The sequence below is a fragment of the Hordeum vulgare genome, chromosome 2H (assembly GCF_904849725.1).
Source record: "Hordeum vulgare subsp. vulgare chromosome 2H, MorexV3_pseudomolecules_assembly, whole genome shotgun sequence".
Lineage (NCBI taxonomy): Eukaryota > Viridiplantae > Streptophyta > Magnoliopsida > Poales > Poaceae > Hordeum > Hordeum vulgare.
The window spans coordinates 569,090,119-569,105,060 of NC_058519.1; the positions used below are offsets into that span (position 1 = coordinate 569,090,119).

A 14,942-nucleotide genomic window follows, 5' to 3' on the forward strand; every position below is an offset into this window, starting at 1 on the left:
GTCCGCTTTAAAAAAAACAGACGGCAAAGAACCTCTTCACCGGATTATTATTTTTGTCGTCTACTTTGCCGTCAGTGGTTACCCCCTTTGTCGTCCGTCATGGCAGACGGCAAATTTCTGAATTTCAGTAGTGGTAGTTAGTGTTTTTTTCATTTAATCGATATGATGTATAGATCGTCGCTAAAAACTCTATATTTAAGAGGCGAGCTTGGGGTTAGTAGACTTGATTTTTTTGTCACTCAAATTATTTCTCAACCGTCGGATGTAAAGGGAACGGTGATTTGAACCGCCTACGATCACTGGCGGAACTTCTTGCCTTTGTCGCCCGCAGCCGGCGGCACTCCCGTGACCGCCTCACCGCCTCGTGCTCCTCCCATCGTCATGCTTTCCGTCGCCCTCGATCATCTCTCTAAACCGGCCAACCACCCGAATTTTCCAACTAACTTGCACCCCTCTCCCCCTCAACCCCGAACCATCAATCTTCGGACTCGCCTCCACCATCGGTGTTGGACATCGTCGCCCGCTTCCTTCTCTACCAAATCGAATGACCCAAATTCAAAATTCAGGTGACTAATGTTCAACAAATCTGATATTTGTATTTTGGAATTGCTACGAGATCCGTCGCCGCATGAGCCGTCGGATCTGATACAGATCTGGCGGGGTGAACGTATTTTTTTTCTACTTTGTAACAGAGATCTTGTTGCAAAAACATTTATAACAAAGTTTGTGATGCGGAATTTTTGTGCAACAAAGGTTCTATTGCGATTTTTTTTGCAACGGAAGTTGTGTTGTGGATTTTTTTGGCAACAAAGGTCTTGTTACAAAAAAAATGCAACATAGATCTTGTTGCGGATTTGTTTGCAGCAGAGATCTTGTTGCACATTTGTTTTTTGCAGCAACAGTGATGTTGCAGAAGTTGACGGTGCCTTGCCGTCGTCCGTGTCAAGCAGAGGTCGTCTTCTTCATCACCCGGTAGCAACAGGAGCGGGTGTCGTCGACCTAGAAGAGGGAGGAGGAGAGAGGGTGGGTGGTGGTGAGGCGACCGACGATCGGGACGGCAGAGCGCGTGCTCGCCGACATCAGCGGGGGTGCTTGCCAGCGGTGCGGCTTCCAACGCCTCGTTTGGATGAAAGAAGAGAAAAGGGAGGAGCATGAGGCCAGAGCGGCATAGTTGGGCGACGACAACCGAAGAAGAGCTCCGACGTGCGCGCTCGAGCGACCATGGCCACTGGTCGCGCGCGGACACATGGAGACGGGAAGAGGTGAGCTCGCCAGGGTGCTTTTCGACGGCCTCTTTTGTGTGTTGTTTGTGGCCTCGTCCACGTGCTGCCGTGATGGTTGGAGTAGCGCATGGAGGCGGCATCAGCTTCACGGGAAGCTCGCGAAAACTAGTCTAGATAAATAATACCAAGCTTCTGAGCATCATTAAAATCCGATCCAACGACCACGAAACCGGCAGACGTAAACATTATTATCGGCCGAGTGATTAGAATCATTTCCACCTATATTTATTTTCGATACCAGTACTACTGTCGGAAGGCAAAATATACTACCCTGGTGCTGGTGGCCGACGGAATCAAGATAAAGCAGAACCTAGCCACAAAAAAGCACAAAGAAAAAGTAAAGCAATGAACCGATCAAGCAAGCAAACAAAAATGTTTGTTTCCTCCTCTGCCCTCCCAATCCATCCATCCTCCATCGCCACCTCCAGAGAAAATCACTCGCTCACGGCGCAGACGACAAACGCATCCCAGACAAGAACCCGCCACGGCCCTCTATCCCCACCCAGCCACACACACACGGCTACCCATCGCGTCCATTTCTCACACTCCAAAACCCTCCAAGTCGGCCTCCCACGCACACGCCCTGACCCCGCCGCCAGGTCGATCGATCGGCCGCCATGAGCGGCGACACGCTGGACAAGCTGGTGGTGTTCCTGGCGAAGCGCGACGGGGTGGACAAGCTGGTGAAGACGTACCAGTACGTGTCGAAGCTGGCGCACTGGGCGGCCGAGCCGTCCCACCCGGGCCTGGCGGGGCGGGCCAAGAGCTGGGAGACGGCGGCCGGGCTGAGCCGCAAGGTGTTCCGGTCGGGCCGGTCGCTGACGGGGCTCAACGCGCTGCGGCGGTCCCCGGGGGAGTTGGGGGCGCTGGCGGTGATGGCCAACGCCGGCGAGATGGTCTACTTCTTCTTCGACCACTTCACGTGGCTGTCGCGCGTGGGCGTGCTGGAGCCCTGGCTGGCGCGCCGGATGAGCTTCGTGTCGGCCTTCGGCGAGTGCGTCGGCTACGCCTTCTTCATCGCCATGGACCTCGTCATGATCAGGCGCGGGGTCAGGCGGGAGAGGGCGCTGCTGCTGAGGGAAGGCGGCGGCGGCGGCGAGGGGAAGGAGGAGGAGGAGGGCGAGGTGAGGAGGATCCGGGCGGACCGGGTGATGCGGCTCATGGGGACGGCGGCCAACCTGGCGGACCTGGTCATCGCCGTCGCCGACATCGAGCCCAACCCGTTCTGCAACCACGCCGTCACGCTGGGGATCAGCGGCCTCGTCTCCGCCTGGGCTGGGTGGTATAGGAACTGGCCCTCGTGAGCTGGGTTGGGTGCTAGCCATTTCCATTTCCACCGGCAAGACGATGGTGTATGTATGTACGCTTACCGCGTTAATTATTTTTATCTTACGATAACGAAACGGAAAGAGTTGCAGCGGGCTATTTATCGCCGAGAGAGTGATTGGGATGAAGACGCTGGCGGCATGTTGTTGCAAAGCAGACGCTGTTCAGATGATGGGCTTTATTAACAAGCACATCATCTGCAGGCTGCAGCTAGCGTGTTATTGTGTGTTAGCATCTTCTTTTTTTCTGGCATATAACAGTCTTCAAAGTTACTAGCACTGCACAGCTACAAGGTTTTTCGCCGAAACATCAGCTCCTGATCTATGGGTGCAAGGCCCGGTCAATAATTACTTTGCAATATACTACCTCCGTTCCTAAATATATGTCCTTTTAAAGATTTTACTGGAACTACATACGGAGCAAAATAAGTGAATCTATACTTTAATGTATGTCTATATACATCCGTATATAGTTTCTTAGTGAAAACTCTTTAAAAGACTTATTATTTAAAAACGGAGGGAGTACATATTATTTTTGCGAAACATTGACTAGTTAGCGATGGCCAAGCCAAATCACCCGAAATGCCGAGGCGTCGTCGTTGCTACTCCCTCCGAAAACTAATACTCCCTCTGTCCGGAATTACTTGTCATAAAAATGAATACAAATTGATGTATTTAGAACTAAAATACATCTAAACACATCCATTTCTATGACAAGTATTTTCGAACAGAGAAAGTATAAAAGTGTTTAGATCACTAAAGCAGAGGGAGTACTTTGCTAGGCTGGGGCGGGGCTCAGCTGGTGAGCGCCGAGAGCATGCCGCCGCCGCTCTTCGAGGCCATCACGACCTCCCAGCCAGGCCCTTTCAGGGGGATTAGAGGCGCAGCATCGGCGGCAGCAGGCGGGCCGGTGAGGTCGCTCCGGTCCATCACCTTCAAAAGATCCTCGTCGCTGATGTCGGTCTGGATCATCCGGTCTTCCTCGTCCTGCTCGTCCCTTAGCAGCGCCAGTAGCTCCTCCTCCTGTATTTTCAACAGAGTAGAATAAGCAAATAAGCTATCAGTCCCAGTTGCTTCACTTTTGTTTTTACTTCTTTTCGTGTTTCATTTCTAAATACTAATAAACAATTTACGCGGTAGAGTAAAACACAATCTATATACTCGAGACGGAAATCTTTACATCCAAGACATTAGGCTTCGCGCTATTTTGTTCAAACTGTCCCTTCCCAATCACAACGTGCTCTAGCTTCAGCTTTCCAAAAGCTCTCTTGATGATCCGCCCCTGCAACAATGAGTAGATGAGCAGCGACACCACAGAACATAGCCAAGCAAGAGTCTGAAGGTCATCCAACCATACCTCAACAGAATTGGATGTTGCTAGCCGATAAACATGCACTGGGCGTGTTTGACCGATCCGGTGGCATCGGTCCATGGCCTGCAAATCTATCTGAGGATTCTGCAGAATAAACAAAAAGTTCAGCATATCACAGCTACGAAAGATAACTGAAATGCAGACATTTTCACCAAGGAGGACAGCAACAAACAAAACCATCCGTAGGAAAGAAGAAATGTCCAAACAGGGAGGCGGCATGTGCAGGGAGTTTGCAAACTTTAATGACCGTTACTTTTGTATATGCATACCTATATCAAGTACTCCCTCCGTCCCATAATATAAGAGCGTTTTTTACACTAGTGTAGTGTCAAAAACGCTCTTATATTATGGGATTGAGGAAGTATTACATTACAAACTCTAGAGATAGATAGGAAATTACCCAGTCACTGTCATACAGGATACATGTATCAGCAGAAGCAAGATTGATGCCAAGCCCACCAGCACGTGTGCTTAGAATAAAGACATTCATACTGCTGTTCAAGTCATTAAACTCTGCTATCTGCCACAGAGAAACAATACCAAATATAAATTGTGAGATAGCACATCCCATAGACAGCCATCAAATTATCAAACAGAAATTTTTGGCATGTAACAATAAAATCAATATAAAGGAACATTTACGGGTTAGAACACTGGTTCAACATTAACAAACAGTCATGTGCATTCAAGCCCAGGGTCCATAAACCATTGCTGTTGTCCCCGCCCGTTTGCAATCTAACCTGCTTGTGGTGGGATATTCAACTCCATCCAGTTTTGGCAACCAATTAGCTGCCGATTAGTTGAGTCTTTTTTCCTCTAAATGAGATAATTAACCCATGTGTTTTTAACATATTCAATTATAGCTGATCTTTTCCTATTTACAGTTCTCTGAATAAATGCAGGATCAATGGTTGTGAGCCTACTCGGGTGAGTGTGTTTTTCAATCATGTCCAAGCTAACATACATTTGCTGAATCGGATTGGAGGGAGTGCAGCTTCATCCAGTCCGGTAGTAATTAGCTGTCAATTCAGTCAGAGCTTTTTCCTTTCAATGAGATAACTAATTCACATTGTAACAAGTTGTGCATAGTTCTAGCAAATTATGCCCAATTTAGAGTGTTTTACAAAAACTCAGGAACAACCCAAGCAAAATGACAGTACCTGGGAACCAACTCAGATGTGTGTTATAAAATTGTGTTTAAGCTACCACACATTTGCTAAACATGTATGGTAAACTAATATGCTGGTGGGATATGAGAATCCCCTCCTGTGGCATGTTAAATTACAGCATACAGGTGTTTTAAGATTGTACTCCCTCCGATCACTATTATAAGATGTTTTGGATATTTTAATATGGACTACATACTGGCTGAAATGAGTGAACAAACACACCAAAATGCGTCTATATAAATCTGATTCAGAAAAAAGTTAGTAGGAAATTAAGGTACGTGCATATGCACATACATTAATGTAGAAGTGCAATTCTTCAGGATGTAGATGCTATCCAGTAAACTGGTAATAAATCGGCAGACTACCACATTACCTGTCTCCTCCTGTCTTCCAATTTAACACTACCGTCAATTCGGCAAACATTCAGGCCTTTCATATACAAATAATATTCAATTATGTCCAAAACTTTTGTCCACTGTGAAAATATTAGAACCTACAAACATATCAATTAAATTAGGATATAATACTTGAAAAATGTGCTAGCATGTGTGAAGAATGCAGAGTAAAGCTACGGTACAAATAAATACTCCCTCCGTTCCTAAATATAAGACCTTTTAGATATTGCATTATAAACTACATACGGATGTACATAGACATATTCTAAAGTGTAGATTCACTCATTTTGCTCCGTATGTAGTCTTCTAATGAAATCTTTAAAAGGTCTTATATTTTGAAACGGAGGTAGTATAAAGGAGAACCATAAACCTTGTGCTTTCGTTTGAGTAGGGATTCCAGTAACCTGTCCAACAGCTGAAATTTACCACATTGTTCCAGAAGCTTATCGGTAGGTGGATAAAGGCCTGCAGACAAACAAATGAACAACAATGTAGAAAAAATTAGTAAACAGAAACATAGGGGCCAACACAAATAGCACATGTTCAATAGGATTATGGGACACACTTGTTGAGTCAAATGCAGCATTGAAAAGATCAGGATGGGCACAGTTCTTCCTCAGCTGAATCATTAGGTTATTTAGCTTCATCTTCATGCCAGGTCTCCGCAACACTACAATATAGGAAAAACTTGTCACGTAAGAATTAATTGTTTACTCATACACAAATTAGACTGTGAGTGTGCAGGAAAAGATGCACGAGCTTACATATGCATACCTATGTCTGTGCTCTCAAACAAGTAGTTGTCAAATGTCTTTTCAATCAAGTGACTCTGGATTTGCTTCTGATGTGCAGTCAGGTTAGCATAAATGATTATCTCTTTCTTCCGTGGAAGCATCTGTTCCACATCCACCTTCATCCGTCTTAAAAGGAATGGACGCAAAATGGCATGAAGCTTTGAAACAACAAGGACTCTTTTCTTCTCATCAGCTTCTTCCTGCTGTTCCTCGTCTCCTTTCCCAGAAAAATCAAACCTTTAAGAAGATTTCTTCAGAATAATGGAGGAATATATTCACTGAATGTTTAAATAGTAACTGCACTATCTTTATAACAAAAACTCCTAATGGGAAGGTATTAAAATCCATCTACTTACTTCCAAAATTACTTATTCATAGCACGCATTTCAGTTAACATAACATAACAAGTTTAACAACAGAAAACGTAATAAATAAGAAAAGGTGCAGCATAAAATTCTGCTAATATTTAATAAATTGGCAGACATGGCATATCTGTACATAACATAAGGGTTAGACACACAATTTCATATAGAGCTATATACCATAAGGGGCTGACAAAAAGGGAGGTGGCTACTCTGGCGCATGAAGACATCTACCAGAGAGTCCTGGCGGTGCCCCCTGTGACAAATAGTAGTTGGCCATTTTGGTGAGTCTCCCAATGCGGGTTGCAATTGTTCTGCCATGTACCCATACAACAGGGTATCACTGTAACTAGCCATTTCTGTATTATTGCTAATGCAGCACCCCTGGCAGGTTACTTGGAAACAATTATGTATCTACAGTTGCATTGAATAGTAGAATTGCTACAAGCATACCAGATAATTTATACTTGGGAACTGATGTTGCGACTGATTAAAAAAAATTGTGATTCGCAACTGATCAAATGTAATATATTTGATTGCATCGTTTAACCAAAATATAAACTTAAATACCAGATGTTGATTACCTATAGTAAATCCTGAAAATCGTTGGCAAAAAAACAACATATATGTGCTATTAGATTCATACACAAATTGATATCAATGCAACATCTAGGCATCCAGCCAATGGCAGAGCCAAACATTTTCAAAGCCTAGACACTGCAGCATTGGGATGTTCAGGTCGCTTATAATTACTCATTACTATAATAAACACAAGAACTGCTGCCAGGACATGGAGACCATGACAAAATGGCATATACAGAAATTATCCGAGGTAAAGGGAAGCTAGTAGCGCATGTGTAAGCTCAGCAAATCATACCATGACTCAAATTCCTGATGGGACGAGAATATATCAGGCAAAATGAAATTCAATAACGACCACAGCTCTGCTAGGTTATTCTGAAGAGGTGTCCCAGTCAAAAGGAGTTTATTGGCCATTGGTATGCGCTTTAACTTTCTCAACAATTTACATTTAGAATTTTTCAACCGATGTCCCTGCAAAAAGTATGGACACATGTTAATAAGGAATAGAGAAAGGGGGAGAACCAAAAATGGCTCCATCATGTAGATATTCTTCTCAATGGCATGTGTCTTCACATCACCTCATCCACAACAACATATTTCCACTTATAACGAGCAAGAAATTTTGCATCTGACATGGCCATCTCATATGAAGTAATTATTATCGGGAAATCGGGGCCAACAGTTTTGGGCATGAATTTTTTCCTTATCTCTTCCCGAGCCACTTTATCTCCATGGTAAATCAGGCCAGTAAGAGATGGAACAAACCTAAATCAAGTATATTTACATAAGACAGCACTTAAAGACGCTGGAAAAAAAAACTCAGGATACTTTACCTTGAGATTTCATTCACCCAGTTTGAGAGAGTGGAAAGAGGAGCAATTATCATGTATGGACCATGCATACCATTCCCTTTAAGATGGGCAAGGAATCCAATTGCCTGGATTGTTTTCCCAAGGCCCATTTGATCAGCTAGTATCCCATTTAGCCCATTCTGCCACAGTGATATTAGCCACTTCACACCCTTTATCTGGTAAGATTTCAACTGTCCGCCAGTCATTAGTGGTACAAGGTTGGCTTGCTCTTTTTCCCATCTTTCTTCTTCTGTGAGAGTTTCATCATAAGCAGAACGATCTTCGCGTGATCTTTGGAGCATGGCAGCCACTGCTGTCTTAGCCTTCTTCTGAACAACATTTTACTTTATTGGTACTTAGAAGTAGCAAGATGTTGTCAACACACAATTATGATAAATAAACGGCAAAAATTCTCATACATTCTCATATATTCAGACCCCTTTATTGATATATCAGGTTATTCACTTTAGAATGATGACCAGTCCACACCTAAATCTCTACTCCTATAAAAAACACAGTTGGTGATGATGGTGAGTCTGCCTCCTGACCATCTGAACCATCAGATCTAAAATGAACGGTTTAGATGGCACTAAAGTTGTGACGAAATTACCCGCAAATGCCACTCGTCGTTCTTCCCAACTCATCCGGACCCTCCAACATTCCAGACCTGATGAGACGAGGGCCGGACGAGGTTACCCTCTCCGCTGCGGTAGGAACGCGCAACACCCTGTCTGGCGCGGAGACTGTTGATGGCGCACACTTGAATCCCTATAGCGGCGGCTGATTCTGACACTGCAAGGATGGCGGGAGAAGGTTTGGTGGTGTTGCGATTGACATCTCCAATCCTTTCCCCTTCTTCATCTACTCCTCACATCTGCCTCTTCTCATCCCATCTCGCCCTCCTCCCCAATTCATCCCTTCTTATGCAGGAGTGGGGCAGCGAAAGGCAGTTGGCTCGGGGCAGATTTGGCGGTTTGTGTGGGTGGCGCTGGTGCACTTCTTTGGATTCGTCAGGTGAAGCTGCTGGTGATGGAAGCCACCGGGTGGTACAGGGTGGATCCCTCGCTGACGCAGCACAAGATTCGCTTGGCGGACGACTTACGGCTCTCTGCGACATCTACGGTGCGCTGGATTGTTCCAAAAAATACCTGTGTGTGGCGTTTTATCCTTGTCTTTTTTTTTCTATTCTTCTTAGAATCCTTACTTATTGTTTGCTATGGACACATGGTCACCGTGGTCATCTTCCAGGAGAAAAAGAGTCATTCCAAATAGATGGAGAAGTCTCGCACTCTCCTCGCCAACCTTTCAGTGTCCGGCACCTTTGCTAATTGTTCACTGCGATTTTTAAACTTTGTCTCCTATTGTCATTAGATTGTTTCTTTCTTCTTGTGTTGTGTTATTCTGTCTTGACCTTGTGGACAGAGCATCACGTTGCCAGTTAAGATTTCTCAATTCGTTGATTCAGACCATCATAGTCTAAGATGCGTTGTTGGTACTGGACACTGTGTATAGAATTATTCCAAGTGTTCACCATCACCAGGTCTATAGGATGGTGTACACTTAACAAATTAATCCAGCAAGATTCTGAAATTGGAACTTTCTCTCTATCTTACAGTCTAACAATCTGACCGTGTCTGTACTCTGTAGGTGGGTGTCAGAGAACCTTTTTTGAATCGCGTCTGTTCAATATAATCCTCAAAAAATAAATATTGATATTGTCCTAATACTTCTGGATTTATTTTGACCTCCAAGTTTAGCAAATAGTAGACAAAAACTTGTGCTGTAGATGTCGCCACTGTTTTCCATTCATCCGACAACGTGTGAGTTTAACGGGGGCAAATTGGATTTCATTAATTTGCTTCCTTGCCTTGTTACACTATAAATGAAACTGTGATACCTAATGCAAAAGCACTTTGTATAAAATAGGCTTTCTTCAGATAATGCATACATTGCATCAACGACTAACCGTGTTTCAACTTTCCAAGTAGCAATAACAGTGGTTCAAAGTATTATCCAAAGTCTACTTTGAAGTTCAAAGGTACTAGGTATTAATTCCTCCGCATCCCTTTTGGATAATTATAAACGTATTTCTTTGTTCATGAACACGAGTATACAGCTAAGCTTTACGGATTTGTCGATATTCCTATTCTCGTTACTTCCTACACTTATATATCACTTGCTTTTTAAGTCTTCTTTTGATAATGGGGATTGTGTAGCCATGCAAGCCGAGCACGACGACCCAGTGATAATTAGTGCGTCTAGGATTGGTCAGTGGGTGTTGTGCAAGCTCAAATATAGTGTGTGTTGCTCCATGCATTTATGAGATATGTTTTTATATATATTTTTAATGTTCCGTAGCAAGGCGGGCATTATACTAGTACTGAATATAAATGTTCACCATTATGGACCTATTAGATTCAGATGACAATCAACAAGTCCTTGACGCGTCCAAAAAAAAAAAACAATCAACAAGTCCAGACAATTCAAAGTAGCATTGGTCATGGAATGTTGGAATGTCTGAAATCTTACCTATGATATGAAGGCAGCTGAACCTGTATTACAGGAAATTTAAAATGACTCTTTTAACTGGGAATTGTGAAATAGTATGTTATAACTTGAAAGGCTATTGCTACTAGAAAAAGCAATCAGGGATTTTGGGAAGTGAACATTAAGCAATCAGGACAGCACGCTGCTCTATAGTTTTCTTCAAGCGGCAACACATGTTTTAATCTAAGTCCATTGAGAAAGTAAAAGACTACACATAATACTGCAAATAAGCAAAAGTACATGGCAGACAAAACATCTCCATAAGAAGACAGCCAAAGATTACAAACGAACATATTTACATAACAGAGGATAATATATGAAGTATGCACTTACATCATTGTATTGTGGCTTAGAATTTACTTTCCTCTTTTTGCCACATCCTTTATTCTTATCTTCCACAGACTCCTCCTCGTCTTTAACTTCAACAAAATTCTGCTTAATCAACAGGCAACAGCACCATCATCAACAAAATAATAAATTAGCAATAAATACAAAGATAAGAAAAAGGTCAGCACAGTGAGGGCCTCATACATCTGTAATTTGCTCCATATTTTCAAGTAGAAATTCTGAATAAAGCTGTGTCTCTGTCAGTAGATCATCCAACTTGCTAAAACATGCATTACGATCAAAAGTAAGTCTTGCAGCTTGTTCTCTCTTTCTAGCTTCTTCTTCCTCAACCATAAGCCGAGCCTCATATAACTTCTCTTCCTCCTTCGTCATCACCTCTGTAATGAAGGATGCATCATCATTCTTGGCCTCGAGGTCAATAGGTACAGATGAACTTGCATCCAAGAACTCATCGGATGTCTCTTTGGTGGAGTGCAATGGCTGCTCTTCAGCCTTCAACACCTCGACAATGGGGTGTACCAGTACGGCAACGCAGCTGGACTCAAGCTTAACAGGCAGAGACGTACTTGCATCAACAAAATCACTGGCTTTCTCATTCTCGGCTTCAAACATTTTCTAATTTTGAAAAAAATAATCAGATCAGACTTAAGATTTGAAACTTTTGGAGAAATCTCAATAAAGAAAAATACAAATATCGCCCCACCAGAAGCATACAGACCCCCATCTAGATGATCTACTGGGCATGCACCCGCACACCAAGAAATTGTGGAGGTTAGCGGGGTTTAACTAATCACTGGACAAAAACAAGTTCACACTCCATGTTGTACTTACACAGTACTCCTTTTTTACTTATTGACACATGTTTTAAATTATGTAGCAAAATGTTGCAGTAATCAATCCTCAGATTTGATTTTTTGCATCAATACACAATATACAATATCTGGTGTATGAACTTCATGAAAAAAGATCCATCATTCAACAAGCGCTCATACATGGTTCAGCTTCACATATTTCAAACAGCATATGAAGAAGTTAACCTCTGAAAAATATTGCACATCAAACCAGCTGCAAACATCACATCGTACTCAAGAGTGCTATAGCAACTGCAGCAGATACTATTGCGACGCAATGTACTAATACTATTAGTTTGAAAACAGACTAGTAATTTCCTAGACCCGATGCTTTGGAAAAAACTTGTAATGGCAACTATGTTGTACTCCCTCCATTCCTAAATATAAGCCTTTTTAGACATTTCACTATGAAATACATACAGATGTATATAGACATACTTTAGAGTATAAATTCATTCATTTTGCTCCGTATGCAGTCCTTAGTAGAATCACTAGAAAGACTTATATTTAGAAACAGAGGGTGTAGTAGACAGTGTGCAGACTTGTTTTGATGGCAGACCTGAGACTTGTTTTAGAGTACCTGAACCTTTAATGCCTAATTTGTATTGCAGGCTGATGGTTGCTAATCTGTCATCGGATGGGATTTCACGTCAGCTCGCAAATCCATCCATTGTACACCTGGCATGCAAGTTTTGAGGTTGTGCGTCTATTGCGAAGTACCACTTGCCAAAATGCATCATCCGTAGCAGTAGGCAAATGTGTAAATTCCCGTGGAAAAATACTACTGCCAAACATACTACTGCCTAGAAAAGAAAAAGAAAATAGGAGATTTACTAACAAAGAAGTTGCACCAAAAATGAAAATGAAAAAACAGTACATAGACAGTAGTACACATAGAAGAAAGCGTGACCAAGAAATTGATCTTTCGGTGCACATTGTTACCTCAGCCCTTATCTGGTTTGCCACCCAAACTTTGCCTACGTCTCCAAAATGACCTGAAAGAGGCATGATAGAATCAGATTTTGCGCAGGAACAAGGGGAATCGGGTTTAAGAGGTTGGTATATTTCTAGGGTTTCATGAGAAAACAAGCAAGGGGGAGAAGAGTAGGAGAGTCGCCATGGGAGGAGTGGGGGAGGCGCCGCGTGAGAAGAGCAACGGGACAGGGAAGTAGAAGAGCGGCCGGCAGCGGGAGAAGTGGAACTCACCTGCGTCGCCGTCGCCATCGCCTCCTGGCTCTGCTGTCCTCCCTGCTCGGTGGAGGAGCGACGGAAGGGGAATGCGGGAGCGGCCAATTTTCCATTTCCATCAACAATCAACCAAACTACTACTCCCCCCGTCCCAAAATTCTGATCTTACATTTAGTATTTTAATCATATTTTAATATTTAGATACGTTTATTTATAGATAAATCTAAGACAATAACTTTATATTTAGTATTTAATTATATTCTAATATTTAGATACATTCATTTATAAATAATCCTAAGACAAGAATTTTAAGATGAAAGAAGTAAAAGTTTGCGAGCGAGTCTAAAAAAAATAAAAGTTTGCGAGTTTCAACTCGTAAATTCCAAGGATAATCAATTTTTGTTTCCAAGTGATACAAATGAGTCTGAATTTTCAATAATTTTGTGACATGCTAAAAACATGTCGTATCTCATTCTTTCGCACAGAAATACATTGGCTTCCTCTATTTTGAATTATAAAATGCTTTTATTTTTCTATGAATTAGGTGTATGTAGTCGCATTTTAGTGCATTTGTTCGCTCATCTCAGTAAAAGAAAAGATAACCATTGGCCTACTTAACCCGGTTCATAGGCATCCCAATATTGAAATATAGAAACACCTTAGATGATAGTAACAATTAATTAAGAAGGGAACATTTGTTTACTCAAACGCTAAGGTTTTTGGAATCCTCGACCACGTCATGTGATTAATAAAGAAAATGTTCACTTGAATTGTTAAAAAATAATATACCCGAACTTGCCACAATTAAAACTTTAAAAATGTGTTTCCTTGTCTGATGAATGACTAATGCAACATGAATGCACCATTTTTTGCCCTTTGAATATTTGTTTCAGATGAGCTTGGTTGAACCAAATCTTGCATGGAATTGTGAGAAAATTGTGTTCCCTTGTGTGATGAATAACTAATGTAACGAGGATGCACCCTTTTTTGTCCTTTTGAATATTTGTCCCGGTTGAGCCTGGTTGAACCAAATCTTGCATGGAGAAGTCCATAAGGCTGGCCATAGTGGTGGTATCTTAGCTGGTATCATGCACTCGGGAATAACAAGCACGTTGATGTGGCAGAGAATTTAAGAAGAAAGAGAGGGTTAGAGTAACATAGATAGATATCGTATCATGTTAAGTACTATGTTACTTTGTGTCATGCATGGCAATAAATAAGACCATATATGATACTATGCACTATAAAGATAATATCGTACACTAATATCATATGCATGATACTAGTATATGATACTCCCCACTATGAGTAGGCTAAGACAGATGCATGAAAGTTATCTAGCCCCATGTCAAAATAATGAATAGGTTTCGAGATCTTATGATTTCAAGTATAGGAAACAAAATTTATTTGGGACTAAAAAACTTTAGAGTAAAATGCATCACAAGTCCTAAAACTACCGGAGGTGTGTCAGTTTAGCCCTATAACTATGAAATTGCAGTTTTTGGTCCTAGAACTATCAAAGGTTTGCCACTTTAGTCGTATTACTTTGAAATTGTAGTTTTGCGTCCTAAAACTATCAAAGGTGTGACAACTTAGTCCTATAACTTCAAAAGTGCAGTTTTGGGTCCCAAAACTATGTAAGTTTGTTCATCTCAAGTCCTAAGCATCCATGACTAGCATCCATGATACATTTTTTTAAATGAGCCCCCTGTATGCGTTTACTTTCTCAAAAATGGTTCATACGCTTCCATGTGAAAGTGTGTGCTACAACCTACAGGCCCACCACCTACGTGGCCATGAGCTGCAGGGCAGCCTCACTAAGAGGTTTGGCGCGGCCGCTAGGGAGACCCCGAGTGCGTCGGCATGGAGGATGAC

At 42.3% G+C, this 14,942-nt stretch overlaps 2 protein-coding genes across 7 annotated transcripts; one reads left to right on the forward strand and one right to left on the reverse strand.

The window, feature by feature from the left end:
• Positions 1-1,603: 1,603 nt before the first annotated feature.
• LOC123427352 (peroxisomal membrane protein 11-4) lies at positions 1,604-2,916 on the forward strand. The gene has a single exon (XM_045111379.1). It carries the CDS (start codon positions 1,901-1,903, stop codon positions 2,585-2,587), a length of 687 nt encoding a protein of 228 aa, XP_044967314.1. The 5' UTR covers positions 1,604-1,900; the 3' UTR covers positions 2,588-2,916.
• Positions 2,917-3,092: 176 nt separating this feature from the next.
• LOC123427351 (ATP-dependent DNA helicase DDM1-like) lies at positions 3,093-13,193 on the reverse strand. 6 transcript variants are annotated; one of them, XM_045111377.1, is made up of 16 exons: positions 13,086-13,193; positions 12,822-12,874; positions 12,460-12,682; positions 11,212-11,643; positions 11,014-11,112; positions 8,116-8,462; positions 7,861-8,047; positions 7,578-7,753; positions 6,319-6,575; positions 6,110-6,214; positions 5,915-6,009; positions 5,523-5,642; positions 4,381-4,500; positions 3,966-4,064; positions 3,789-3,890; positions 3,093-3,631 (listed from the first exon to the last, which is right to left on the reverse strand). In XM_045111377.1, the coding sequence occupies exons 4-16, from the start codon at positions 11,638-11,640 to the stop codon at positions 3,404-3,406; spliced, it is 2,364 nt and encodes a 787-aa protein (XP_044967312.1). In that variant the 5' UTR covers positions 11,641-11,643; positions 12,460-12,682; positions 12,822-12,874; positions 13,086-13,193; the 3' UTR covers positions 3,093-3,403. The 6 variants fall into 6 exon arrangements, with proteins under 6 accessions (XP_044967312.1, XP_044967311.1, XP_044967308.1 ...); XM_045111376.1 differs by having other exon boundaries at positions 3,789-4,064; positions 12,466-12,682; XM_045111373.1 differs by having other exon boundaries at positions 3,789-4,064.
• Between the last annotated feature and the right edge of the window lie 1,749 nt (positions 13,194-14,942).